General features: G+C 29.6%; 3 protein-coding genes across 28 annotated transcripts in view; 1 reads left to right on the top strand and 2 right to left on the bottom strand.

The window, feature by feature from the left end:
* LOC107074123 (cell adhesion molecule Dscam2) overlaps positions 1 to 7,308 on the bottom strand; it is a 156,038-nt gene extending 148,730 nt beyond the window's left edge. The window contains exon 1 of one of the 8 annotated variants that reach the window (XR_016178190.1): positions 6,531 to 7,308. Coding sequence is in view for 7 of the 8 variants with exons in the window: in XM_089177238.1 (XP_089033364.1) it covers positions 6,531 to 6,651 (121 nt within the window). In the remaining variant the exon portion in view is untranslated. The remainder of the gene's footprint in view (positions 1 to 6,530) is intronic. The other 7 variants (XM_089177238.1, XM_089177240.1, XM_089177241.1 and 4 more) reach the window with 7 other exon arrangements.
* Positions 7,309 to 9,221: 1,913 nt separating this feature from the next.
* On the top strand, positions 9,222 to 12,142 carry LOC107074196 (uncharacterized). The gene is made up of 4 exons (XM_015335419.2): positions 9,222 to 9,644; positions 9,727 to 9,886; positions 9,974 to 10,177; positions 10,289 to 12,142. The coding sequence occupies exons 1-4, from the start codon at positions 9,461 to 9,463 to the stop codon at positions 10,482 to 10,484; spliced, it is 744 nt and encodes a 247-aa protein (XP_015190905.1). The 5' UTR covers positions 9,222 to 9,460; the 3' UTR covers positions 10,485 to 12,142.
* A 5,860-nt stretch (positions 12,143 to 18,002) lies between these two features.
* Positions 18,003 to 18,869, bottom strand: part of gish (casein kinase I gish) — a 48,438-nt gene continuing 47,571 nt past the window's right edge. For 15 of the 19 annotated variants that reach the window (XM_015335261.2, XM_015335262.2, XM_015335260.2 and 12 more), the window contains one exon: positions 18,020 to 18,162. In XM_015335261.2, coding sequence (XP_015190747.1) covers positions 18,093 to 18,162 — 70 coding nt within the window. In that variant the 3' untranslated portion in view covers positions 18,020 to 18,092. Of the gene's footprint in view, positions 18,163 to 18,869 lie in introns of all 19 variants that reach the window. The other 4 variants (XM_015335265.2, XM_089177257.1, XM_089177258.1 and 1 more) reach the window with 1 other exon arrangement.

The following is an 18,869-nucleotide window of genomic DNA, read 5'->3' as shown; positions in this document are numbered from 1 at the left end:
GTGAAAGGGGTGGTTGCATTGCTGCGTTCAGCGCATACAGCTGCAAATCTCTTCTCCCTCTACTCACTCTCTCACTCCAACCATATCTTCTCATTTCCAATTCTCTCTCTCTCTCTCTTTCTCTCGGCCTATATACCTCTCTGACTCTTTCTCTTTCTCTATCTCTCTTTCTATTTCTCTCCTTCTCTTCACATGCAAGCATCTCTACAGACGATGCACGTGCATAATGATGCACACACCTACACTGTTACGTAAAGCCAATATACATACGTTTGTTACCCTTTGCTACAGCTTTCATTCTCACTCTCTCTCTTTCTCTTTCTCTTTCTCTTTCTCTTTCTCTTTCTCTTTCTCTTTCTCTTTCTCTTTCTCTTTCTCTCTGTCTTTCTCTGATTACATGTTCTATCTCTCTTTCTCTTTCCTTTATTACATTCTCTTTCTCTCTCTCTCTCTCTCTCTCCTCTCTCTCTCTATCCCTCTGTATCTTTCTGGTGTTGTGCAACACGAATACGTGATTATTACACGGTCCCGTTGCACCGACATGAGTACGAGCACATTCGAGAAACGGATATTCGATACAGCTCAACACCTCCTCCTATATCCAACCGCGAGGAACATGGAAATTTGTAAACGGCCATTCGTTATAGCTCGTTAACTACTTTTTCATTTCAATCTATCGGCTCTAAATTAGCTCACAGTTTATCTCTTCTTCTTTTTTTTTCACAAATAGATTGAAAAAATTTAAAAAATCAAAATCACTTTGAATTATCTTCTTTTGATTGAATTATTTCTTTTTTTTTATATAAAATTTGACGAAATATTAAAGCAGACAAGAAAAAAAATGGAAGAACCAATGTATGTGTGTGTTTCTTTCATCAATTTAAGCTACACGAATAATTTCATGTTATCGTTAATAATCATCATTCCATATTATAACCCATAATTTTTCTAATGGATTAAAAAAAAAGTGTCGAACGTATAATATTCTAAAGTCTTTTGTTTCCTCTCTAATTGTAAGCCCGAACGATTTAAGTTTATTCATGTACGAATATTCGTTGTTACGTGGTCGTGTTATTAAACAAACATCTGTTGGTACATACCATCTACGAAACTTTAGGATTCTTGAAGATTATCAGTTTCTCTCTCTCTCTTCATATGCATATACATATAAACACACATATACGATTGTTATGAGAAAAATAGACAGACAGGCAGAAAGAAAGATTGTACAGTAGAATTCTGCAAAAGCAACGTGCAACATCGTTATTCTTGTCAGGTAGAACTTATGCGAAATCAGCAACTTGCAAAACCGAATTGTCGCTTTATACATCGATGCTCCATCTCTGATTTTATCTATCTATCTATCTATCTATCTCTTTCTTTTATACCTCAGATACATACATAACTATCATCACCAATAAGTAAAAGTTCGCATAAGCGTGTCACGTTCCCTCTAGCGAATGTCGTTCCGTGAGTCGAAAGAAAATTTTTGACGCATAAAATTACATATCCTATTCATAAGCCTCACGCGTAAATGCTCGACATACTTTCCTCTATCTCCATCTTACTCTCAAAACATTTCTTCTCTCTCACACACACACACACACACACACACACTCTTACCATGTATGTAACCCAGAAAAAAATCGAGATATAAGAAAGCGAACGTGCCTAGAAAAATCTTTCCTATCAACGAATCAACTAAAGTATATGTAATCCTTCGAAAACAATTTTCCTTTATTTATGCTAATAACATTATAACTGTTAATAATAATCCAGTTAATAAATTCATTTTTATGTCTTTCAACGTCAATTGTCTGTAACTATAAAAATATTATTAAGAATTTTGTTAATATACTAATATGTATTTTTATGATTGATTATTTCCTTGAAAGACCTCGTCTTATCAGCAATTTCCAAGAAACATAACACTATTAAACATTTTTCTCTGCTAGTTTCAATCGATCCATCAATTAATCTTATATAAAACCTATTGTAATATGAAAAAGTACGAACAAGCTAGGTAACTTAACTCACTTAGGAAAGTCACAGTGATGGAAGACCGTTACAGTCAGACATCTCGAAATACGTGTATGGGTATGTACGAAATTTCGTACGATCTATCGACTCGAACGAAATGGCCAGCCTGTCGGCTGTAAATCCAACGCTTGGCATGATTTACGTATCTACGTAGAAAAAACTTTCTTCCTGCATTTATTATTGTTCATTGTCGTCGAAGAAGTAAAAGCTACAAAAAAAAATCTGGAGAAACACTCGTTATGAAAAAAAAAAAAGAAAGAAAGAAAAAGAAAACAAATTTTCTCCAACTAAATTGGTATTGTGTTCCAACGTCTTTATATATATATATATATAAATATACTCGTCTAAATACATGTAAATTATTTTTTTTTCTTTTCAAAAGTTTACCCCGAAACTCCTATCCCCTTTCTTCGCAAAAAATATAAAAATAAAAAACAGAAATATTCACTCGAATCTACGAAAAAGATAATCCTAAACTAACTACATTCAACGTTTTTAGCCCTTTGTAAAGAAGAAAACGTTTACGAAGTTTTTTCTCTGTCCAGAAAAAAGAGTAAATTTTTCCCCTAGAAAAATGAAAACTGATTTATTATGACACTAGGAAAGTTAACATTACCAACGGTACTGCCTCATATTACTTACAATTCGAAAGCTTTGTGCCACGAAACGTACAGCTAATATTGTAATTAAAAGGGAAATGCATAAAGAATATACACGTACCACGTACATGCCTTACAAAGAAAGATACGAACATACATATTATACACATATACAAGAGAAAAGGAATAGAATAAAAAAAAACAATTCTGTAACCTGCGTACGCAATGTTACGATTAATAAATATCATTTTTTACCCAATGTTATACGTTTTACGAGCGTGCAATTGCGTAATTTCCGTTAGCATAGAACGTTACGTAGGTAATGGAATGAAGATATGCAGAACAGAAATGCACGGAATGTTGTAGTTGTATGTACAAAGGAAAGGACTCTACATACCGAGCAAGTTCTGTTTCAATCGTCTGATCAAAATCATTCCTATCTACTGGCTATTACAACGCACCACCTACAAGCTTGCCACTATATTTGAACTGAATCGTCATGAAGGAAGATTTACGTTGATCATCTGTCGTATTAAGTTTAATTAACAACAGACTTTACATCTCACTTCGAAAATTTCCCTTTTGCGAGTTCAATTGAATTTAACAAGCAGATATTTCTCTCTCTCTGTCTCTCTCTTTCTAGTTTTAAATAATGAAATAAATCAGACATGTAAGATATATGATAATATAATAAATATAAATAACCCATACAAGACATAAGTAAATGCATATAAAATATTTCGTTAATAATTAACTTTAAAAACAAACAATACGTAATAGTTTTTTACTTGGAAATTAATACTCTATCAAACTGCCATTATAAATATAGGACATTCTAATAAAAAAAAAATCAAATTAACTTTCAAATATCCTAATAGCTTCTGCTTATAAAAATAATCATGTACACTATATTGTACTCTTTTTGATATCATTTAATTTCTATAGAAAAATGTTTTATTATCTGTGATTTAAAATTGATTAAATTTATTCCAAATAATCAAATGTGTCTCTTAATAATATATATATACTATTTATTTATATAATTATATGCATAGACTAAAAATCACTTTAACTTTAATACAAATTTAAAATGATCGAAGACGATAATTTTGTCAAATAGATCGATCCATCGTAGCTACTAGAATGTAATCGTTAATTCTCGCGGGAATTATTAATGCGCGGCTTACGTCAAAGCGCCTGATCGATTAACATAGGCCCTTCCCAACTGCTCCTGCAGTTCAAAGATATATACACATAGAGAGCATGTATTTATTGGTATACACACAACACGCACACATACACAGTCTCTTTGGCCGAAGAAACTTCTCTCTTTTATCGCATTAACAATGAATCGATCGTAAATCGTACGAAACTCCCCGAAATAAAAAGCTAGCGGTAAAATGGCTACGTTAAGAATTCTCATCAAAGGGTAATACGTATAATTAGCATCAGTACAGGAAACTATCAAAGTATAAAATGAAATGAAACTGTTGGGATTCATATAAAAAAAAATCCTTCCTGGCTTTAAAGAACGTGAAAGTAAAAAGCGAACACGTATTCATAAATTTTTATTCGCGTATGAAATGTAACTGTGATAGAAAGTAGATCAACCTCCGAAATGATGCTCTTTAATGTTTTTTTATGTAATACGATATGTGACGTAATTCTGATCTGTGACGTCAATTCTATTAAGTAAATTAAAAAAAATATGCAATTGTAATTATGTACGTATAATTATATATAAAAATAAACTATAAATATTAAAAAAAAATGTTATCATGTTAAACAAAAATTAGATATGTAATTATTAAAAAAAATAAAAAGAAATATTAAATAGTAATTGTAATAATATAATAAACACAAACTAAATGAAATTCTAAAGATATTCTAATAAGAATAATATAATTGAAAAAGAAAACTCGCGCGTGCGTATTCTCCTCGTTCGACATGCCGTCTGTTCAGCAATCACATTAACTTAGACTCACAATCAAGTTCGTCCTAAGTAGAAAGGAACCCTTTTTAAATCCCTTTCGCTTGAATTCCTTTTTTAACTCTTTTTTAACCTACTATCCACGATAATCTTCTTAGTATTAAAACGTTAAATCCTGAAGTTAACTTTACGCTTGAGTTCTCGTATCCCATGTACAGACTAAACTATACAACAATACATAGCTTGTAGGAACTAATTTAGCAATACATAGGCTGCATAATACGCACAAATAATATCCTCAGGGCAAAGGGAAGGAATTCGTGTACAGTAAACTTCGAGACGCCATCCTCTACGCCATATCGCCGAAGGAAGTGAATTTTGTTTTGACGATCTCTCTCCGCCACAGATATCCTGGATTATCGTGTAGATCGTCTCCTCGTTGTTTAGAGAAACAACGCTTGATATTATCCCTTAACGCCTCCTCTCTCTCTCTCTCTCTCTCTCTCTCTCTGCTTGAATACTTGATTATTACACTATACACAATGTTCTGCTACGTTAACTTCAATTTTATGGATAACAATCGTATTGCTCTCTATTAACTTTATAAACTGCTCCATAAAAAGTAAAAAAAAATATAAAAAAATAAAAGACAAAACAAAAAGTTCCTAGATATATACATAAAACGTCACAATGATTGGACAATCGGCTTAGGGGTTTGCGTCGGCTTGCGTTTTCACACCCTTTACAACAGATTCACTCTACCACGTATGCATGTCGGCTTATTGTCAAATACTCTAACTGTGTATCATCCTGAATCTTCCCATATTTTTCGTAAATTTACTATCTAAAATACCCTTTAATACTTCTAAAGCTTATACGACCGTCGATGACATCGCGCTACGTAAATCCTATGTATATACGTGTATATATACATACTCGATAAGATCATAAAAATGTTGATAAGTATCCAACGTGTATATAGTTGCATTAACAGCTAGTAATTTATTATACCGTTAAATTATAACTAAACGATACGCGAGTATACATATTTTATTTATTTCCTTTTGTTTTTTCTATTTTACAAACATATTAAAACAATGCGTTTATATAAATTTCATAAGCGTTCTCCCTATTTCTCTCTTTTCCAACGATATTTCGCATCGACTGTAATTTTTTATGCTGCAGTGACGATTATTATTATCCCACAAAACATATATCGTTAAGTCGTATTTATTATAAAAATATGTTTAACAATACACTTTGTAATTTCAAACAAAAATTAGAAATCAATAAAATGTTAACATTATCAAAATCACTGTATATAATTATAATAGTATTATATAATTCATAACGATACGTGTCCCGAAGAATGTGATTATATATTTTACTACTTCGAAATAAACTAGACAAATTAAAAAAAAATAACTTTTTAAACGAAAACGTTACCACCATTCTCGGAACGATTATCGTAGCGGCAACGATTGCACACCAGTTGCAGGAATACTTTCATCATCCACCACAATCGTATACTCTCGCCAAACAAGGTAGTTTAACGTTCTGCAAAAATAGCAGATGTACCTACCGAGCCATTCAAACGATTTAACTCATACGAATCCCCTATCTTTTAACAGGTCAACAAAATTATAGATATTCTTTCTCCATTACAAATCCATAAAATCGCCGGGTATAAATTAGTTTTTCTTTAAATATCTATATATATTTCCAAATACAATATCTCCAATATTAGTAGCTAGTGCATGGTTTTATTAAAAAAAAAAAAATATATATATATATATATATAAGAAAAAAATGGAAAACTACAGAGAAAGAAAAGCCATGTTAACACTAAATAATTTCACGCAAACTTGTTATAACAAAGCTGTATCTAACAATATTCTATTAAAACGTTTAATAATTTTTTAAACATCTCTTGTGTTTATATATTTAAACAATAAACTCACCGGTAAGAAGAAGATGAAGGATAAAAAGAAATCGTGTGGAGAACACGAGGTTCCGTTGCTGTTCCACGTGGTTCCATTTTATTTTCCATGACCATCGAAGGATACTTCGAACGAACTTCATTTTGACAGTAATGATTTTCCTTAGAAGAACGAATCTCTCCCAGAAAAGAATGATATATAGAGAAGATAAATAGAGAGGGTAAGACCTTTCAAGGCGGAGGACTTGCCGCCCTCCGCCCTCTCCTCGAAAGAGGAGAAGGTCGATTTAGTTGTCCACGCAGAACTTTTTATGTTATTATCCTCAATTTTTATTTATATAATATTTATAATATAATAATGATTTAGGTGCACACACGAAATCTCCAGCCCATAACCAATCCGACCAGTACTCGTCGCACCGAGCGTCAGCGAGAGACTGACCGGCTGCTTGCGTTCGAGCCGAATCAAGTTTCGCGGTGAATCGGTACTCGGAAGTGCTCGGTAATTCTCGCTGACGCTCGGTTCCTTCACTTTACTCGTGGTACCGACGCTTTACCAACTTATATATATACTAACTCACCTTGATATATATACATATACAAACGTATACCTTACTTACGTATTTGTATTTGTTTATACATATGTATGTAATGAGCGTGTGGATTTGCACGACATGCGCGAACAATACGAGCTTACGAGGACCTCAGACCGCAGTCTGAAACCACCACTTCCTCCTCCTCCTTCTCTTTTTCTTTTCCCCTTCTATCCTTTACCACCCATTTACCAATCCTCATCCCTTAGAGACCACCTTACAACTCCCTTCCCTCTCTCCCACTTCCCTCCCTCCTTACGAGTACACCTATACCTTCAGCAGCCACCATCCTGTTACGTTACTGACTTCGTTCAACCTTCCAACCCCTTCATCCCCCTTTCTCTTCATTTCTGTAGAATACCATCAACCACTAGCCAAACTCGGCCTGCAACCTCAAAGAGCGAGAGAGTTCGGTGTAACTTTAGATTCCCACCGCCGACGCCACCACTAACGCAAATTAAATAGTTCACCGCACACGCGGCCGATTAACTTCTATTCGCTATTACCTACCGTTCAGTCTTTTCTATTTGCTCACGATTATTTGCACGACGTATTCTACTACATTTTCTTCTTTTAAACCACACCATCAAACATCCGATTATTAATGAGAGTTAATCCCTCGTAACACTTAAACCGCCGCGTCATTCATATATGAATGAACTTATATTAACTACTCGCAAAAAATATAAGTATGGAATTTGGAAGAATATTTTAACAAATATAATATGACTCTAAATTATTATATAAGAAATATAAAAACATAGTTTTAGTTTTTTGAGAAAATTATTTTGAATGTAAAATTTTAAAACAGTCTATGCAAAGTTGCCATTTGTCAGGAGAATTTGAATAAAAAGTTACTGTCTTCTATACATTTTTTCTTGCTTCTGATCGGTCTGAATGACCTCTATTTTTTGACTAACATAAAGTACATGCGCGTCTAATTTTTGTTTCAAAAGCATTTTTCCAAATGGTAATATTACACCGACTGCTTGAAAAACAAGGTTATTTTGTATCTTCAGCTTTAATAATTTTTATTAATTAATTCATTTATTAATAAATTTGCACTCCTAATAATTTTTTAGCTAATATTTCTTGAAATTTTCTTATATTTACTTTCTATTTTGTGACAATTTTTTCAAACGATAAAAACTTTTACAATTGTAATTCCTAAGAGAAGTTTTATCTATCATTTTATTCTCTTTCTAACGTAAGTATTATTTCATATGAAAACAATTAACCTGAGTAATTTATTCTACATTTTCCTTTATTATATGTAAGCATAGCTAATAGTTTTAATTTTTCGAAGAACTGCTGGCTTGTAGAAGTAGCACGAATGTTAGATAATTTGTTAGACTTGATAACACTGTAAAAGCAATGCATTTATCATAATTAAATTTATTTATGAACTAATTGTAAAATTAGATATGAATAGCAATATTTATTCACAAAAACGGATATCTAGATCTTATTATCATTATAAGCCTGCTTTTTTTTAGCATTCCAAACAATTAGAAGTGTGAACCGACAGAGATTTTCTTGCTTTTTCACTTAGCAGTTTAAATTTTAATTAAAAAATAACTTACCTGATTTATAATTCATCAAAAAAGTAATTTAAATGATAATGATTACCTGTACAATATAATTTTTATTCATTCAAGAAGTCCTGTCTTGAAAAAAATACAATTTCAACGTATCATCCATGTTTGACTATGTGTGATGCTCATAAGAATATTTCTACAAAAAAAACAATATAATTAATAATATTTTTAGCACAAAATTATAACAGTGATAATCTAGTAAGTTACCTATACCATAAATAATATAATATTCGACAAAACATTTTTGTAATAACATTTTAATTATTTAAATATCGAATCTTGATTACGATTTATTTTTAAATATCTTTTAAATATCACTTCACAGCATGCACTGTTCACAATATTTATATTGTATATTTAATGAAGCTTTATTTATTATATATAGTTTATTATTTATTAATAAAAACAAAAATATATGTATTACAAATAATACACTTTTATACAAACAATTTATTCTATATTAAAGAAATTAAATTAAAATAAAACTTTCAAATATTGTAACACATGCATAATGAAATCTCCTAGAAACTTTTAGGGAATTAATAGTACCACGTAAGAACAGAGGCGCTTTAAGCTGCACGATAGGTTCACCCTCTAGGTGGAAAACTATAAATTAGAAGAACACACGTGACTTTACTCTATATCTGTTTCTTATTCAGTGCATATGTAATTTGAAGAAGAAATTATAACCTTTTTGTTGATGTTGTGAAAGTCGTAAAGTTCACTATCATTTACGCCAAAAATACTTTGTTATTAAAAAAATGTCAGATTTTAAGAATTTAGAACAAGCATTAAGGCGCCTGAGAAAAAATGTTGCAAAATTTCCAATCGGAGCAGTTTCGTTGTATGACCATAAACCTGTAGAAGAAAAAATTCAAATTTTAAGAGGATCAACTAGTCGCCTAAATTCCAAGAAGATAATGGTTAAAGCTAAAATAAATTACAGTATGTTGTTATTTTGTATTAAGATAAGATATTTTTTTAAATCTTTTTCTCATAAATAATAACAATTTTATATTTGTTGTAGCAAAAAATAAATCATCTACAAAAAGTAAGGAGGATAGTTTTGAAATGCTACAAGATTCTACAGCCAAAGCAATTATAAATAATAATGCAATTAAACTATGTCTTCGTGGTTGTACTATACAAGACATTATGTTTAATAAATATAAAACTGACATTAAAAAGTATGATCGAATATCTTGTAAAAAAAATTTATATTATTTTTTATCTACAAATATAAAGATAAAATATAACAAGAATTATTGAAATAGGAAAATGATCATGGCTATGAGGAAGTTATTTATGTTGAACGACGCTATCCTGTCAAATCAACAATCTGTTGAAAATGCATTTCAAAAACAACTAATTTTAAAAATTGAATGCCAGAAATCTATACTTGATTACCATACCTTTTTAAAGGAACAAGATACTCAAAGAAAGGAAAAGTTGCAGAAAACAAATCCTACCATAGCAGAGTAAGCAACTACTTTCATACAATTATTATTTTTACTAAAATTTTTTAAATTATATCTAATAATTCTAATATTTACTTTACTAGCTATTATAATATATTATCGTTTTTACAGGAATAAAGAAAAAATACTAAAATTTATAAAAAAAATAAATATTATAAAAAAACTTATCACAAACTTCGTAGCAACTTCAGCTGTACTCTTAATGAAAGAACCTCTCTTAATAGAAATGTTAGAAAAGCATGGAGAAATAATTAACGAAGAAACAATAATGAAATTAACAGAGAATGCTCGCAAGGGTAGAAAGTGAAAGTGTAGAAAAAGTGTTCGTTTTTTTGTATTTTTTATACTTTTATACGATAATGATGTAATTAATCATAATCATAAATATTTGCATTTTTAATAAGCATTTCATTTGCGTTTAATATGAAAATGTTCAATAAGATTAATGTGAACTGATTGACAAAGAATATCAGTGAAAGTATTGAAAAATTTGTTTTAACCATATATATGGTCTATCTGTACATTAGTATTACAAATACCTTATTCTTCTTTTCATTATGAACAAAGAAAAAGAAACATTAATGATACTTTGATTATCAAAAAGAAAATATCAAATATATATAGAAAATATTTTGATTAAAAAAAATGATATTTCTCGCAAAATTCTTATTAGTATATACATACATTTAACAAAATCAATTGGCAAATATATACGTTGCAGCATTATAATTATCTTCTCCACATACTGTATTTTGTTTCATTTTCTCAGATTAATCGCAAGCTTAATGTGCAGGACAATAAACTGAAAGAATATACTTGTCCAAAAAAAGATAGATAAAAGATAACTGAGAAACAAAATAGATGCATAGAAATGTAAAAAATGTACTTTTAAAAAAAGACCAAAAAAAGATTTATGGTTAGCCGGAAGCTGAATATATTTTACCTAAATATGAACATTTTCGATTAGTTTAACGTGTGTCTTATATTTTATCGATCATTTGAAAAAGAAATATGATATAGTTTTTGGTAAGATTATTAGTACATATTCACATTGCATCAATTATATTTTCATTTTCTTTTAACTGCCTTTCTTAAAAACCACCAATTTTTCTTTGGTGTCGTCATGCTTATGCAATAATAGAAGTATTCAACCACATCCTATGTGGTTATTTGACAGATATAATAATACACAGTTTATTATTTATTGTTATATACATATATATGTATCCACATATGTGTATGGTATGTGTGCACGCAGGGGCGCGTGTATTGTGGCGAGGGAGTGAGAGAACGTTGAAACTACTACACACTCCCGTTACTTTGGGCTTTTCGTAGCATTTCTTTATTACTTTATTTTTGTTTCCTTTTTTTTATCTTTATATGCAATTTTTTATCCTCCCTCTCTTTCGGTGCAATGTTTTCTTTCTATTATATGTACAAAATAACATTTAGTTACACTGACTCCCTCCCCGTTATATTTACTTTCACAAATATGTCAAAAAAGATCTGCATGTTTTTCTGAGTTCTCTCTGTCAAATTGCGCATGCATACATACTCAGATATGAGATATTACCAACAAGCACGAGCTGCCAATTTCCATAAAAATAGCTATTATTTGCCGAGCATCTCCTATTGAATGTTATATCGATAAACTATGCATATAACTGACACACGTAGGTAATTCTTTGATATTAAGTGGAATAAGTAACTATAATTTAATAGTCAGTGATATAGGAAATTACTATCGAAAATCATTAGTATGTTGTTTAAAAAGTATCATTTTTGGGGATTTTAATCAAAACGTGGTATTTTTTTAAATGAAAATATTACGACATCCATACAGAAATTGAGATCTACACATAGACTGCATTTCTATTGCATTTCAATGAATGAAATATAAATAATATTAAAAAGACATTATATGAAAAAAAAACAAAAACAAAAAAATAATGATGACACTAAAAATATCAAAGCATCGTATGAACTGAATATCTTAACTTATAAAAAATGCAGCTTTGACTAATTATTTGTTTTTTATACTTATTTTACAGAAGTAATGAAAGAAAAGCAAGACAGAGCATTTGTATTATCGAATTATACATTGGAATAATGAATATCATGACGATATAACGATACAGTCTGTTCCCAGCAAAATGCATGACCATAAAGACAATATCATCGATCCTAGGAAATAAACGTTTTTGTATATACATACACACACATACATACATATATATATTTGCTGTATATATGTATATATTCATTATGTATGTATGTATGTATGTATACGTAAGTCGCTCTTGGTCCAAATTATCTTATTCAATTCGTAAAGATACGACTAAAGCATACAAACTGAATCCTTGAAATACAATATCACTGTGTAACAATATATAACAGTCCTTCTATGGGACAGGTGTACAGGAGTAGTTAGTAACAAAATTACAATCTCGATCTCAGGCATTATTTACTCACAACCATACTTTTTTTTTATCCAGCAATCAGCCATAATATATTAAAAATCGTCTAACGAATTTTATGAGCTAGATCGACTGCATAACAGGCAGCAAGGTCATGTGTCTTATCCACGATTATTATTATTACTATTCATTCCTCTTATCACTTAAGCCTTATTTAAAATTCAATATGAGATTTCCTTTGGACTCTTCGCTTTTTATCTTCACATATTTTTATTTTATTTCTTTTTTCTATTTTTTTCCTCTTTTTTATATATTCTTATTTACTTAATCCCTTTTATTTTATTCCATTATTTACCCCCGAAGAAGAACAGACATATCTAACCGTAAAAAACATGACATCTCTTTCTTTTTGTTGTTTTACATTCTTTTCTTTTAGTTTTTTAGTTAGTGCGAGTATATTTATATACATGCGCGCTACACTCTGGCGGGATACACTATCTACAGCATGAAATATTTCTTTAAAAAGTTTCATACCACAAGAGACCTTCTCTTTGCGGCGAATAAACTAATAATAATAATTATTATTATTATTATAATAATTAAAACAAAATAGAAATTCCCATTTCTCTCTCTTTCCACATATGCAGCACACATGCGCAAAACACTTTTGGACACTTCACTCATGTCTATTATTTTCGCTTATCTTATTGTAGTAAAATGTCTATATTTGTTCTCATCATTTTTGCAGCGCTGCTGCAATTTTACAAAAGGAACGATACTATCCATTCAAATCCGGCAAAAAACGTTTAATAACGATCGAGAACATATATTACAATCATCGATCCATTTTTAAACACATCTCTGATCGCTCAAATTTTTTGTTTTCCTTTTTCTTTTTCTTCAAAATAAAATAATAATAAGTACATGAATAAATCTATCGCCGATCTTAATTAATTAAATATATATATGTATCGATGAATTCACTATATATTAACACTCGACAAACGTACGTAATTAATTTGATACAATTTTTTATCTTCTGACTTTTTCGATTTTTACGATTTTGCTATCCTTTATAGCAAACAGACTACTTCGTTTGACTACTACATTTTCGGGCATAAAATAAGATAAACAAAAAATAATAATTTCAGAGAACTAATTTACAAAAAATCAAAGAGTAATAATCATAATAATAAACTAGTTTTTGTTACAAATTCGCAATATTCGGAATCCATAAACCCAGTAACATATTACGAGAATACAATGTTTCATTAAAAATTTTATTTATTTTATGTTTCATAAACAATTAATAAGAAATAAAAATTCTATTAACCTTGGATTATAAAGTTACATTTTTAAATGCTAACATTGTAATTTATAAAACTATTAAGAACTGTATGTGTAATAATGAAATAAATAAAATAAATGTTTATAATTTGTTTAAATTGGATTTACTACTCCCATAAGAGTTATTAAAGAAAAGAAAACTAAACCATAAGTTAAAACTACTTTCATGAGGAAGCATCACATATTTATAAATTAAACTACAAATAATAATAATAATAATAATAATAATAATAATAATAATAATAAAGATAATTATAATTATAATATAATAATATTAATAATAATAAGATCGATGTAAAACATTCGATCGCGTTATATACATATAAATTTGCGTCCGATATCTATATTGCTAAACAAAAAATGTCATCAGAAAAATTAATGTTAATTACGCAATAAGATTGTATATAAATTAAAACCGATAAAAATTCAGTTTAAATAAAAAGATATAATGTAAGTATATTGTTTTTATAGCAATTTTTAATATTATTTTTTTTAATAAGCAACAAAATAGTATAAATTCTGAAAAAACAATAATCTATGACCTACCGATAAAACTATAGAGAATTGCAAATTTGTAACAAAATTATTATTTTCTATATATTAAATTTTATTTACTTGTTTTTTATTTTTTATTATTGACAAGTGCTGCAAAAATTCTTTTCATGACCCCCCCTTCATCTTCTTTTTCTTTAAATGGGCATTTTCATATTAAGTATCTCTTTATCGCTCGAGCTCGTGATAAGGACATTGGCGTGCATTTTATAATTTAGCAACATCTTCGTAGTTTTGATATTATACAAACACCATTTTTTCAATGAGTTTTTCACAATAAAAATTCACAATATTATGTATCACATCACATTAAATCGCTTCTGCATTTTGTGTGATGTTTTCTGATAGTCTAAACATGGTAAGAAACCTGCACACTTAAGTTAGCAATATCTTCAGATGATAAAAGTTTCTTTTAGAAAATTGTTCTAATCAGTATGTTTTGTCTGTCACAGGCATTTTTTTGTGTTCTCTCTCTCTCTCTCTCTCTCTCTCTCTTTCTTAGTCTCTGTTTTTCTTTTTCTTCCTGATTCCTTTTTTTCAAAGAGCATCAAATCTTGCATAACGTGTATCGAAAAATAAAAATGATTTTTCGAATTTACAATTTTTTTTACATGCAATGGTCTTCTAGATTCAAGAAACGATCTCTTGAATCTTGCACTAATGGAACACGGATCAATGGTGTTTGTGGTAAATACAGTACAACGTATTGTGTATGTTCTACCCGGTGTTGACGTAATGTAAGTTATGATCTAAAGAGACAAAGATTTCTTTACTTCATCGATATGTTATGAAAACTGGAATTCGCGACTTTATTTTTTTTTTTTTTTTAATTCAATTTAATTTAATTTTTTTATTATTTTCTTTTCAATATACGATTCTTATGTAATAATTTGTTAGAAGGCATGAAACTGAAATTCTAATACTGTTCTAATACAGTTATGTTTCAACACATTTCTTTATATTTCTCTCATGACATACCAAAACAGATTGAAAATATTTTTAAATAATAATAAAACGCAAGTTTTTATAATGAACATCGCACATGCTTGCACATGAAGAGATACTTCTACACATAATAAACGTTATGTGCAATTAACAGCAAAATCACTCAGAGTGCATTTATTTACACACGTTGCTGCAAGCTTATACGGTATATTTTATCGTTTTTTTATTTAGAAAAATGACAGGCAGTGTATATATTAAAGAAATAATATTCATAGATATAAATGATACACTAGTGATTTTTATATTACATTTTAATATAACGCAGCACATCCCACAAATCAGTCACAAATTCCTAAGTGCACAATTTCCTTCTATTTCTTTTCAAATATCTTATTTGATATAAACTATAAATCTATATCCATTTTTTCATCCATCTCTAAGAATAGACTTCTTATAAAAATAAGCATATGTGTGCCGATAAGAGGGGACTTGGTCAAATATTGAAAAAATTGCTCTTTTCTAATTTATTTTATAATATAAATAATTGTAGTATAAAATAAATCACATAATCAATCTTTTTTTGCTCAATCCAATATCATAAATATCGGTACATATATATTTCTTTCAATTAATACAAAATTAATGCAAGAATAATTATTTCTTGAAAGCATTTGTCACACAATAATAAAGAGAATCATAAACAAAAAAAAAGCAATATTAGATATAACACGATGTTAAATTACTATATAATAGTAAATATACCATATTTAATTAGATATGGATGAAAAGAGCCTAAAAGTTTTACCTGTAATTAAAACGAAACGATCGTATATCGTCTTAAAAACACATTAAATACGTTAGTTAGTTCACTCAGAATAGATATTTTTGTACATATTTATAAAACATTAAAATATATTGACGGATTCATGGAATTGCCTATTATATATATATATATAACGAAATTGAAGTTATTATAATTTAATATAAAATCCTATCGAAGCATGTTGATTACTCAATATTTTAAGAAAATCTTTTTACACAACAGGAAGCAAGATCCAGACCTGAAAAATAAGTCTAGTAATTACAAAAGGAATTGGCATATATAGTTTAGTTACGCGTTTTACGTACGTTCTTGCAGTAGAACGCATTATACAGTCCTTCTTCAATCACAATAGAAATAAATGAAAGAAAAAAGAAACAAAATCTCTCATTTGTGTGTGTGTGAGGGGGGAAGAGTTAGATATCATATATAAAACTTTATTATTTTTCTTCCACTTGGTGCATCTAGGAATTATTGAAGTAGGATGTTAATGGTGCTGCTGCCGTATTTCAGTTTCATGCCTTTCGCATTTATAATCAGACTTCATACGAATGTAAATTTTCATTACGAAAGATACGCTACGCTCGATAATTTTCAGGTTTCCCATTGCAACGAGAGCTCAGCTTAGATTTCTTATTTTGTGATAAGATTTTTAAATACGCAATAATGATCAATTATGACACGTTCACATATCATATATTAACGGCGTATATAAACAATGCCACTCGCAATACAAGAAGAGAGTCGTAGGCACAAACGCATTATTTTCACCTTCGGTACGTCAATTCCTTACTCCTACACACACGTGGATAACCGCTTATCTCTATTGAAATGGTCAGAAAGCCGACGGCTTGTGGCTATTCTCAGTCAGCACTGACAACATTGATAACAAAGTTCATGATAAATGTACGTTGACTGGAGATATTATTGATGATAATGATAATGATAATGATAATGATAATGATAATGATAATGATAATGATAATGATAATGATAATAATAATGATAATGATAATGATAATGATAATGATAATTATAATGACAATGATAGCGATAATGATGATAACGATGGCAATGTGTGTATGAGAGAGTGCTTTATAATAACAATAATAATATTAATAATAATAATAGAATAATAATGAATAATAATAATCGTAGGAGTAATCAAAGAAGGCAAAATTATTAGAGATGTCGACGATAAAAAAAGAAGGAAAAGAAAAAAATAGTACAGTAGTAATAGTAATAATAATAATAATAATAATAATAATAATAATAATAATAATAATAATAATAATAATAATAATAATAATAATAATAATAATAATAATAATAATGAGAATAATAATAAAAATAAAAATAAAAATAAAAATAAAAATAATAATAATGATAATAATAGTAATAGCAGCAATAATAATGGCTGTGTGGTGGCTCAATTTGATAACGGTGGTGGCGGAGTCGGTGTAGGTGTCAATGTTACAGTGGTATGCAGCACCAAGTCTCTCGAAGCTGATCTACTTCCAGCACGTAAAAGAGTGATAACTTCGTTTTCAGGATCCCCGGTTGCTCCAACGACGGTAGTAACAGCAGTAGTACTAGCAACGACAGCAGTAACAGCAACGGCATCAACAGCAGCAGCAATAGTAGAAGTATCCCCTTCCAGAGCACCATCCCTACTATCACCATCACCACCATCACCAACATCACCTTCGTCTCCTCCGCCGTCTTCTCCGCTTTTGCAGATTTTCGCCGTTCCAGGGACTCGATTTCCAAATTCGTCAGCACTATTACTCGCGCACTGTTGTACTGACCGCCCAAGACCGACGGTATCGGACAGTTATTTCTGCCTTCCACTTTTCTTCTTCTTCCGCTTGAAGAAGCAACAGCATCTGGAAATGAAGCAAACACTAATAGGACTTAGAATCGTTTTCCTTTGAGCTTAGAGCATTGTGACACTGACATGCACCATAAAATATTAGAACATTTCAAGCGTCGTCAATTGAACTGGCTTTAAGATATATATATGTATCTTCGAAATAATACTATCACCTTATCATTACCACTATTTTACACAATGATTACTCATTTTTGATAATGAGACTTTTGTTTTCTGAACTTTACTTATGTTCGTATACTATATATATATATTTATGTGCTAAAAAGTTATTTCATACAATCCAACAAACAGTACACAGTGTATATAATAGAGAGAAAATTCATACAAATATTATCTTACAAAATGAAATTTATACAGAATGTTAATTATGTTTAATATTATACATAAATATGACGAAAAACACATACAAAATTAATATTTCAATAACATTTCGACAAATTAATAACTGATTTACAGAAATATATAAATTAATTATTTTTTTAATATTCAACTAAGATTATACTTTTCTTTGATATTATTTAAAAGAAAAACCTGCATCGGCCAGTTAAATCGAGATAATGAATTAAATTCAGGAATGGGTTTGGGATTTGCAGTGAATGTAGTAGGAGCTTGCGAATTTTTGTGCAGAATAAACTTTCCACATCGAGGACAATAGTTTTCTGTTGATAAAGTTTTCATTCTGAAAATAGCAGATATGTATATATTGCAAACGTTAAC

Source organism: Polistes dominula, unplaced genomic scaffold (genome assembly GCF_049000335.1).
Source record: "Polistes dominula isolate Pdom_NZ unplaced genomic scaffold, Pdom_raw_medaka contig_20, whole genome shotgun sequence".
Classification (NCBI taxonomy): Eukaryota; Metazoa; Arthropoda; class Insecta; order Hymenoptera; family Vespidae; genus Polistes; species Polistes dominula.
This window is presented reverse-complemented; position numbering and strand designations above follow the sequence as displayed.